At 34.7% G+C, this 12,060-nt stretch overlaps 1 protein-coding gene across 2 annotated transcripts in view; it reads right to left on the bottom strand.

The window, feature by feature from the left end:
• adka (adenosine kinase a) overlaps positions 1-12,060 on the bottom strand; it is a 282,153-nt gene that overhangs the window by 61,497 nt on the left and 208,596 nt on the right. For both annotated transcript variants that reach the window (NM_212791.2, NM_001272084.1), the window contains exon 7: positions 6,181-6,351. In NM_212791.2, the coding sequence (NP_997956.1) occupies positions 6,181-6,351 (171 nt within the window). The remainder of the gene's footprint in view (positions 1-6,180; positions 6,352-12,060) is intronic.

Raw genomic sequence — 12,060 nt, forward strand, 5'->3', positions numbered from 1 at the left:
AGTGCTGCTGGTGGAAACTGAACATTGCGTGTGTGTCGCAGCTCCAGCACCGTTTTAATTACCTCACCTCGCCTCTCCTTCTGCTCACGATCCACACAGCTGCTTCCCAACTACTTGAAAACAGTTTTCTGCTAACCATGTAAAACATCACCAAATGGCCTGCCACGGCTCAGAGCTCTGCAAATGTCCATGTTTGATTGTCAACAAGATTTCTTAGAAGTTGACATCTGTCTTTCAGTGTGTGTGTGTGTGTGTGTGTGCGTGTGTGTTTGTGTGTGAATGTGTCAGGCATTTCCCTCATCGCCTCAGGCTTCCTGCATGAACTGTCCGTCACCTACACACAATCAGCAGGAGACCACACACACACACACACACACACACACACACACACACACACACACACACACACACACACACACGCACACACACACGCACACACACACGCACACACACACACACACACACACACACACACACACACACACACACACACTTCAGCACAGGAAAATTTCACTGTACTTATGCAAACACAGAAACAAAGTGCACAGTGGTTACTAGCAGCAAGGAGAGTCTTAATGTGGAGCTCCAGATACAGTCAAGATGAAACCCAGCCAAATTCTGGCGTATTGGTGGATTATCTGTTCTGATTAAATCTGACAATTTGTGAAATTTATTTACTTACTTAAACAAGACAACATTTGTTAAACAGAGCTTGTTAAAGAGTTGTGTACCACAATCAGTGGTGGAAAAAGTACAGAAAAAAATCACATTCAAGTAAAAGTACCATTACTTGCACAAAAATGTAGTGTAAGTAGAGTAATAGTATCTGTTGTAAATATTATTCAAAGTATGAGTAAAAAGTAGCCCTTTTAAAAGTGCTTAATAAGAGAAGTGAGTAGTAAGTATTACGCTGTGAAAAGCTGATACGTTACATGCATTTTGTGTGGGTGTGTGAATACGTAACATTCTGCAGTGCATTTAATTATTCTTTAAGACTATTTGGTGATTTCAGCCATCATACAGTAAAATTCATCCATCCGCTCATCAGTGACAAGTAGTCTCTGGACCTCTTCATCTTCTTGGACACTTTTAATTCTTCCATATGGTTTGCTACATTTATAAAACACCCTAATTGAGGTTATTCAGTATGGGTGATTTGATTGGATAGAAATCACAAGATTATTCTACTCAGCCAATCCCCATAGACAGGAAAAAATAAAGTAGTGAATGTAGGTTGAAGTCAAAGTACCGATACTGAACTAAAAATGTACTCAAAGTAAAGCAAAAGTACACATTTTTAAAACTACTTAGTAAATTACAATTATTTATTAGGAAATTAAAAAATAATGATGATGATTATTATTATTATTAAGTAGTATATTGTTTATTAATTTATTCAAAAAGTTTACAATTTGACACATTCAAACCACTGCAGAAATGTTCTAACCAACAGCTCCATGTCATAAACAGTACAGATGCTTAATAAATTAACTACTATAAATTAAAAGCATTAACATAGGCTACCTTTTTTTGTTTTCACAAGCTTTGGAGATGGAACATAAATTCTGCTTTTTAAATAATAGGTCACCTATAGTTTTCGTCATGAGCCACGGCTATGATCAAAATGACATTAAAGTGTCATCAAACATTAAAGTGTTTTCAAAGTGCACTGTGAAGAGAGGGCAATTGTAAACATGAAGATAGCTAAAACTGAACTGTAAAAATACAAAGCAAATTACACCATACACAAGAGCAATGACTTTAATGCTTTTTTTTCTTTAAAGTTCCAATTTAAATGTTAGAATGTTCTAAACGAATAGGGAATTAGGCCCATTAACTTGAATAGAACACAGCAGGAACTATGTTTCTAACTAGCTCTTGAGGTGTAGTCGCAAGCATACAAGTTTGCGATGCAGTTTGCGAATGTTCGTTGGAACGATGGATTTGGGAAACACCAAAATCAACAAACTATTTTTGTAACGACTCAACTTGCGACTTTAGTTGGCTAACCATGGTTTTCGGAAATACACCTTTGATTGGTTAACGTGGTAGGAATGTCTGCTGAAGTTCCGATTTTCCAACTCAAGCGATTCTCGTGTTCAGCGCGCCAAACGCTCAACTCGCACCGGCACATTCGTGAGTATCGCGCCACAGGATGTCTATTCACATCTTTACATTGAATTAACATGCAAACCACTCCCGGTTGGGTTGCTTCATCCGAGCACCATAATCAAAACAATTCCAGGAAACCAAAAATTCTGGATAAAAGCAAAACCCAAACCAAAAATGTTTTGTAACATCTATTACGATTTTATTATTACGATTAGTAAATAATTAACAAACTAATTTTGCAAGATGTTCTAAAATTTTACTAAAAAAAAAACAAAAAAAAAAAGCCAATAAATTAATCACATTTTAAGAAAATAACATTTTCAGTGCTCAAACAAAAAAAAAAAAAAAAAGAAACTGTGTAAAATTCCCAACACTGTTGACTGGACATTCAAAACCACTAAACCAATCAAACTGAAGGAACTACTTTATTAAAGGCATTAACACAACACTCAAAGGCCAGCAAGTCATCTTCTGATGTAAACTTCGCCATCATTTGTTCAGGTATGTCAAAAGCCTCCAATTTCCTCATCCATCTTCTGAGACATGAATAACATTATTGAAAAGTCTGCTCTATACGCAGAAGGCCTTTGGGTCGCGCTTTACAATGAGTCAACTCTTCCAAGGCTCTTCTCATCTCTCTCTCTCTTTCTCATAAGCAGCAGAGGAGCGATTTCAATCATTTCGCAACCTCCCAGCAATCATGGCTTTAACTCCCCTGTTATTTAAAACAATCTGAGCTCTGAGCGCGAGTTAATCACTGCTTATACAACATCAGTCAGGGTTATTCATTCTGTTCCAATTAATCATGCCATTTATCTACATTGTCTGAGCCTCCTGCTCAACAAATTCATCTGTAATGACACGCAATTCACATTGTCGAGTTTTATCATGTATGTGGTGGCAAATGCAGGGCAAACGCTTGGAGATTACGCACGCGCTTGTGTGTGCACCATCTGCTTTTGGCTCTTAGTGCACCCGCCACTCGCACTTAATTAACTGGAGGCCATTACATTTCCTGAAATGTTTCACTTTTCTCTGGTTCATGTCACGCAGGCAGGCAGGCAGGCAGGAGAGGAGAGCAGGGAAGGACTCAATTAGACCGACGTCGCTCCCTGGATATTACACTCTCGGTGTGTGCCAGTTTAAGGGGGCGTGAGGCTGGTGCAGGGCCTGGACGTCTCTCGCTGTCAGCGCAGATAAAGGCCTGCCTGTCTGCGTTAGATCCCACCCACACACACACATACACACACAGCATTCAGACAAGCTCCAGCTGCCAAAACACTTCGTACCAACCAGCAGACACACATAAAGACTAACACGCATTAATACCGCCCAACAAAGTCTGCTGCTACTCGCCACATATGCACTATTTAATTAGCCTGAGAAAAAGCAAAACTCTGGCTGTCAGCTTAAGAGGAACTACAGCAGCTCTATTAATAGTGCGGCTGAAGAGAGTCGGATTCTGACCAGCATCATCGTTTCGTTTCCTGCCTGGGCGGCTTGTTGTTGCTAAAGAACATTTCAAAAGCAGAAATGGAGATTTTGCCTAATCATTTATGTGATGCGGTATGTGACTGTTGTGGGCAGGAGTGCTTCATGCATATTATACATCACAGGAACAGTAAGACATGACAACTGCATTTAATAATGGAATAAATATCTTTCCTCTATTATCAAGTGTGTGTTTATGCTGTGGAATACAATCTTTATCATGATGAAATGTAATGCTGATGTAAAGAATTTAAAAAAGTATAATGTATTATTATATATGAATAATGAAAAATAATACTGATAATATTGTGATATAATAATAATAATATATAATATATATAATAACAAAACTTCACTAGAACCTAAATTTCATTGACGAACTTTGTTGTTGGCTTGAGAAAGGACTGGGAATGGCAGTTGGCAGGAAGCACAGAGGTTGCTAAGTGGTTGCTAGGCAGCTGCAAAAATTTTTATTGCATTGCTAGGTGGTTGCTAAGCAGTTGCTCAATGGCAATGCTCGTCAAATCCTAATACTTAGGGTGCTTTCACACCTAGACTTTTGTTTCAGAACCTGTTTGCCCAGTTAGCGCGGTTCGTTTGGCATACGCGAATCCACCAATCGCGCTCGGATCCGCGCAAAAACAATCGCTCCGAGATCGCGTGAATGAGGTGGTCTCGGCTCGATTGAAACAAACTCTGGAGCGGATCGATTGTAGTGAGAAAGCAATTCGATCCGAGCCTGGTTATATCACAGTGTTTTATGGATATGTATAGGCATTTACGGCTATATGAAGAGAGAAATATGAGTAGGGCAGGAGGTCATTCAACAGACATCCCAAGTCTCCAGGAAGTTTCGGGTGTCTCCCGCAAATGCATAGAGACTCCTGGATGCCCGCAAACGAGTGATAATCTCTCGGAATTCGCGCGTCTCCCTCCCGGTCCTCATATATGTCCTGCACTCTTCTCACCCTCCCCACCGCATCCCTCCTCGCTCTTCAGACATGTCGCGCGGTCCTTGTCAAACATCACTAAACCACCACCCTCCCCTGACAGCTGAGCGGGACTCAAAAAATTAAACCGTGCAAAATTAACCGTGAAACTTTGACCAATGTGAGAAGAGTTTACTCACACATGACATGTTTTAGCTCTTTTAATCCGTTTAGAAACTTTGCCATGTGAAAGCGAACCGCACCTAAACCAAAGAGCATTAATGTAACAATTGTAATCCCTGTTTCGGAACAACTGAATCGATTCGCAGGTGTGAAAGCACCCTTAGTAAAGTAGACTAACCATATTCCATACACAACAATGTTCTGTAAAAATTTCGTTTTAACGCTAATCTCTGAATAATTACTTGCGGGTCGTAGGCAAGCTATATATCCGCGTAATCTTTATTTCTCAACCCCAAGCACAACAGAAACTTTCCTACTATATGTTTCCGAGAAAATTCAGTAGGTTTGCTACGTTCACCTAATGTGCTTGAAAATAGACAGTGGGCAAGCTTAAGGTTTGAGTGCCGTCTAGGAGGGGAGACATATAAAGCATCGACAATATGCATTAGCATTTAATTTATGCATGACACAGTATTACAGTCTTTGTGAAGTGAATATTATGTTATCACAAATTGTTATATAAATGAACTTTTGTTTAGTAAATGCTTTGAAAAGGGGATATTTAAACGTCAGTTATGGGTGATGACCGCATGGTGCAACTCTCCGCCAGAGAGAGCCTGAGAGACAGGCTGCAAATGCTGTTTAGATCAACTTTGTGCAGTGATGGTGTTTATATTCATAAAAGGTCAGTCAAGTTAGCGTTAAATTGCATGAATTTAATGTTTTAATATTTTAAAGTGTCATGCTGTGATAAAATAAACATTAATAAATATAATAAATGATAAAGAGTTATGACGCTCAGTATAATCACTAAATTAATTTCAAATAATTTATGCTTGACTGTCACTTCTGATAAATTTGATTCACTTATCCTTGCTGATAAAGAAAGATTTTATAAAATAAATAGATAATAATGACCCCAAACTTAAGAAACAAAAATGCATGTGAAAAGACATCCAGCATCTACATCCAGATATACAGATAACACCCTTTCTCTGAAATCAAATTACTCACTAAAGTTCTGGGTCATACTACCAACCCCTACACCCTGAAGATATTCCGATAAAAAACAAATAAAGCTTTAACATGTTAAGTCTGACTCTCAGCACAAGTCAAACACACTTAACCCACACTTCAAGGCTTTAACACATCTGTACCGCGCATAGAGAAAGATCGACCACAATGACTAAGAACAGACTGAGGTAAAGTCTGTAAATGGTCCAGTCTGCAGGCTCTTACTTTCACAATGAATACAGTCACAGCTGGACCACAATGCATTTAAGATGAGAAGGCTATTCAATGTACAGAATAAATGCAAAAGAAGTGAATTTGAGTTCCTTGTCTGTTCAAGGCTATGTGCAATCCTTCATCTTAAGTGTACGATTGAAAGAGTGATATGATTGATGTACTGATAAGTGGTTACATGATCAGATAAGCTTATAGAAGAATACATGCATACACTTACCGTTTCATTGCCGAAAAGGATGTCGACATAGGGCATCACCTTCATCAGGGCCTCCTTGAAAAACTCGCAGATGAACGGAGCTGACAGATTCAAGCAGAAGATCTTGTTGTTTTCAGAAGCGTGTTTGGCCACCTTTAGGATCGACTCCAAGGACACGGTCAGAAAGAAGCCCTATGGAACAAGACAAAAATGGTGGTCAAAACATGAAGATTTTGAAGACTCGAACACACAAGATGATTAATCGCTTAGTTTGGGTTTATTAAAAAGTTATTCTCACAGCTCTTCCACAGCTGATTACATTAAGAAGTGCTAATATTTTTTTTTTTGTATCACACGTTTTCCAAAATGTAATTTTCAAACGTGCAAATGACACATTGTTTCATTAAATATGTGCTAATTTGCATTTTATTCAAACACAAAAATCTTAACATTTGTTAAAGTCGGGACAAGTTCAAGTTTTTTGTGTCTTTTTTTGACATATTGGTGGCAAATGTTTTTGGGAATCTCTAATTATCAATCCATAAATACACATGCATTTAGAGAATACTGCAAATATCCAGAAAAAGAGAGGGAATTCTAGTAATATGTACAATGAAATGTTGCAGTTGTGGACGAATTACACAAATCAGACATGTAAATAAAAGCACAAGTACCCTAATAAAATTACACTACTGTAAAAGTTTAAAGCCCTTCTTTTTAATTTTATTTTTTAATTTGAGTCGAAGTACAAAAGTACTTGATTTGAAATGTAATTAAATACTAAAAGTATTTAATTATTAGGTATTTAAGGTATTTATTAGGTATTTAAGAAATATTAGCACATAAAGATACAATATAAAAATCAAAAAATCTATCTAATGATAGAATATCTATTATGTTACAGCAGAACAAAATAAATGATCATTAACTTATGTTACTTTAACATTGTTTTAAAATAAAACATAACCCATTCAGATCAGTTAGTAAATTCAATGAATCATTTACTTAAGACTCACTCTGAGTGGATCATCTGAAACATGGTATTGCTTACTGGAGACTCACTCACAACGCATCATTTGAATCAGTGAATTGCTTATTGGGGAATCATTCAGAATGGATCACTTGAATCAGTGAATTGTTTTCTAGAGAATCCCTCAGAATGGATCATCTGAATTTGTGAATTGTTTACTATAAGATTCTAAACGCATCATTTGAACCCCTAAATTGTTTATTGGAGACTCACACTGACTGAATCATTTTGAATCAGTGAATTGTTTACTGGATAATCACTCTGAACAGATCGTTTAAATTGGTGAACTGTTTATTGGTGAGTAACTCTGAACAGATCATTTGAACAAAGACTATAGAACACAGAAGACATGTCACTCGTATATTTTTGAATGGGGAAAAGTGTAACTGTCAATATGGTGAATAAAGACCTGCCTATTAGTATAGGAGCCAATCATTAATCGCTATATGGTGAATAAATCCCGCCTTCGAGTATAGGAGCCAATCATTGATGGCTATAGACTGACAATACTCCAATGGAGGGGCTTGGACCAGACGTGAGTTTCTGCAGATTTTGTGTGATCTGGATGTTTAGAAAAGAAACTGAAGACACAGTTGTTGTTTAAATTTATTAGTGATTCCTAATATGAAATCCAATCATTAGCTTGGCTAGCAGTTATGAAAATGTTTATTGATGTTTCCCCATTCAAACAGAATGCCCGAGTATTATGCCCAAGAGGTGCTTCAAAGATGGCCGCCGAGTAAAATGTCCTGCCTTAAAGGGACTTTGATTTGAATAAATGAATTGTTTACTGGAGAAGCACTGCAAGTTTCTGTTTAAAGCAGCAAGTTAGCATGACTACAGTTTTATTTACTGTTATATCATGGTGGAGGAGGTGCTCATTGTGGATGTGAGTTTTATGATGTATCTTCAAGTGCTTATTATGACATAATGTTTTCCTTATTCTAATTGGTTCTGTTATTGTTGTTGTTACATCACATTCATCATATCCTGTCAAGTGTCCCTGTGTTTTTTTAAAACCCACTCCTGAGCGCTGTCTTATGTTTTAGAAGCAAAGAATTGTTCTGTGTGAATAAGTCATAAGAGCTTTTTTAAACTAAAGAAAAGACACTAAAAATCCAAAAATCTTGACAAGACTACAAAACTGAAGAAATCAAATGGATAGTTGAAGCTTCTATCAATAAATCTCAGCATTACAAGTGAACAAAGAGAACACAAAAAATAGATGTCCCTCCTCTGAGTGGAGTAAACATGGCTAAGCTTGAAATAATGGAGAGTATGATGAGGCACAAATAGGATTAAGGGGTTTAGGAGATGAGAATGAATGATGACAAATGGAGTCCATAATTGCGCTGGCTCCTCCATCAGAGAGCACAGAGAGTTCACAGAGACAATCCAATACAACAGAGGGCACCTTGAGCACCTCCTCATACTGGACTGTCTGCAAGGTCACACGGCTCTATGAGGAGCACTTATAGTATACATCGCATCTATGCCAATGCTCATCACTGTCTCTGTGTCTCTGAGCAAATGTAGAAAATGTGCTTACAGTTTAGTTTTTCAGAACATAAGTACTTTTTAGCTAATCACAAAAGTTGAAAACAAAAAGGTAAATTAAAAAAACAATCTAAAATATATGTGGGATAATGACACCTAAATAACACACAAAAGAAATGAAAGAAAAAAAAACCTAAAACCCAGTTTTTTAATAATAATTGTAAAAATAAAATAATCATCAATCAATAAAATAAATGATATGGTACATTACATAAAATAAATGAAAAAAAAATAATATTGTACATTACATAATATGAATAATTAAACAAGCAGATATTAATAAATCTAGTATATATTATTATATATTAATAAATAAGATATATTATATTAATAAATAAGATATATATATATATATATATATATATATATATATATATATATATATATATATATATATATATATATATATATATATATATATATATATATATATTAACATATATTAATAAATACTGCTATTACTTCTACTAATAATAAATTGTGTGGCAGTAACTTATAGGGATACTTCAACTGAAAACAATAACTAAATTAAATTACCCAAATTCAATAAAAGATTAATTAAATAAATGAAGAGAGGTCAAAATATGTATATTTTTTAATTTTGAAAAGCAAAAGAAAAAATGTATATAAAAACTAAATGTAAAAAAAAATGTATTTAAAAAACAAAATGCAAAATAACAAATACAATAATAAAATATAATAATTTTACATAAAGCATTTGATACTTAAAAATAGCAGCAAAAGGGCCAAACTTACATTATGAATTAAATTAAAATTAATTATAACTAAAATAATTATTATATACAAATAAATGCAAAATATTTTCGAAATAAACAAACTGTCACTACTTTGAACTTTATACATATCAGATGTTAAATAATATATCAAATAATAATAATAAAATTATAGAATTTAAACTAAATCATGAAATATTTATTTTTAATTCTATAATTTTATTATTATATTATATTATTCATTATTATTTCATTTATTATTTAACATCTGATATCTATAAAGTTCAAAGTAGTGACAGTTTGTTTATTAAATAAAGCAAAAGGGCCAAACATATTTTAAACAAAAACAACAAAGAATAATTTAAAATGCTAAATAATTTATTAATAAAAAACTAAGGTGTCACTACCTTGAACTTTATTTATATCAGATGTTAAATAATAAATAAAATAATAACAATAATACAATATAATTGTCAATAAATCAATAAATAATTAAAGCAACCAAAGGGCCAAACATATTATATAAAAAAAAGGAACAAAATAATACTATAAAAAATGTATAAATAAAAAACTGTCACTAACTTGAACTTTGTACATATCAGCTGTTAAATAATAAAAAAATAATATTAAAAATCAAAAAATTATATAATATTAAATAAATAAATAATTAAACAACAAAAGGGGCAAACATATTATAAATAAAAATAACAAAGAACAAAATAAAATGCGAAAATTTCTAAAAAACAAAACAAACTGTCACTACCTTGAAATTTATGCATTTCAAATGCTAAATAATAAATAAAATAATAATATTAATAATAATAACAACAATAATAATAACAATAACAATAACAATAATAATAATAATAAAATTAAATCATTTTAAATAAATCATTAAATAATTAGTAAAACAACAAAAGGGCCAAAGGGCCAACATATTATAAATAAAAATAACACAGAATAAAATTAAATGCTAAATAATTGATGAATTTAAAAAAAAAAAACTGTCAATCACTTAATTCTTTATACATATTAGATGTTAAAATAAAACAATTTTAAAAAAGAAACTAAATTAAACCAAAAATATATGCAACAAACACAAACTTTGTTTTTTGCAACATAAACTTTACAAACAAAAACGGTAATTAAATAAAATGCTAAATCTAAAAGCAGAAATGCGTTTTAAAAAGTACTCTGTAGTTTCCCAAGAGTATTATGCTCCCAGAGAAGCTATCTGAAGACTTGGTGTGATTTTCCTGAGAGAGAGCACTGAAGCCCAGTGCAATGGCTGGTCTCCAACATTTGTTCCAAGAGGACAGCAAAAAAAAAAAAAAAACCATGCTTGCATCTGATGAAGTGGAAAACAAAGGTCTTGTCTGGACTCTTCTTACAGAGAAACAAGAGAGGCTCCTCAGTTCATTGTGTGAATGAATACAGAGCTGGTAAGGAAACACCTTCACGTTTAAACCTGAAACCTGATGCCGGGCCTGTTTCTTCCATACAGAGAGAATAATTCAGAGATACAGTGCAGGTGAGATTAAGGGGAAAGAGAACAGGGAGAGAGGGAGAAAAAGCAGAAAACAGAGAGATAGAGAGACTGCAGAGCTCTCCATTAAAACTGATGAGGCTTTAGCGGTGAGAAGTGACCTTTGTGTGTTTTGTGGGACGGTGTTGGTTATTAAACCATTCACGCACAGTCAATCTGAGCCCCGTTTACATTAATGCGTTTTAGTTTGAAAACGCATAAGTTTTGCTACGGTTACGCCAACCGTCCACACTACGCCGGAGTTCTCGAGCGCCGAAAACGGAGCGTTTCGAAAACGCTGGAGAGGCCGTTTTCATTCTGAAACGCTGCTGCTCCGTCTCAGTGTGGATGATGGAAAACGGAGACATCTGAAAACGGAGGCGGGGCTGCTGACATTCGCCTCTCTGATTGGGGCTTTTCCTGAATATTAAGTAGCCTAACACACACAGTTCAGTCCTGCATTTTCTCCGTGTAAGTTCAGACTTCGCATGTTTGATCAAGGCTGCAGTCTCTTCTTCTCAGTTTGATATGGAAAACAGACTATACCGAGGACACGGGTAAATCTTCAAAGGGAACAGTGTACTTTATAACTTCATTCACATTACCTTGGCTACGTTGTTTCACTTTCTCAACAATAAATTGTATACATGATTTAAGGAACTGCCTATTTTTATTTTAATATTAACAACTAAACAGACAGCAGAAATGTTGAGGCGCCGTGCTGCATGAGCGTCATCTTCACTGTGTGGATATTTATAACAAAACGGAGCCGATAACAACTGCCTCCTTTCAATTCAGTGAAAATACGAAACACACCCTCTCTTTTGCTGAATATCAGTTTTAATAATCGATAATGGCCATTATAAAAGTATAACATACAATAAGTTTATACATTATAGGAAATAAAGGCAAGCGATCAGTCAACATACATAATAGGCTACGTGGTTTCATCAATCATTAACTTATCTTTGCGCTCAGCCAAAACACGTTACCTGAGAAAAAGTAAGATTCTAATGACCAAAGTCAGGGAATATGTCGTTAGATAAAGACAACAA

The sequence above is a fragment of the Danio rerio genome, chromosome 13, assembly GCF_049306965.1.
Source record: "Danio rerio strain Tuebingen ecotype United States chromosome 13, GRCz12tu, whole genome shotgun sequence".
Lineage (NCBI taxonomy): Eukaryota > Metazoa > Chordata > Actinopteri > Cypriniformes > Danionidae > Danio > Danio rerio.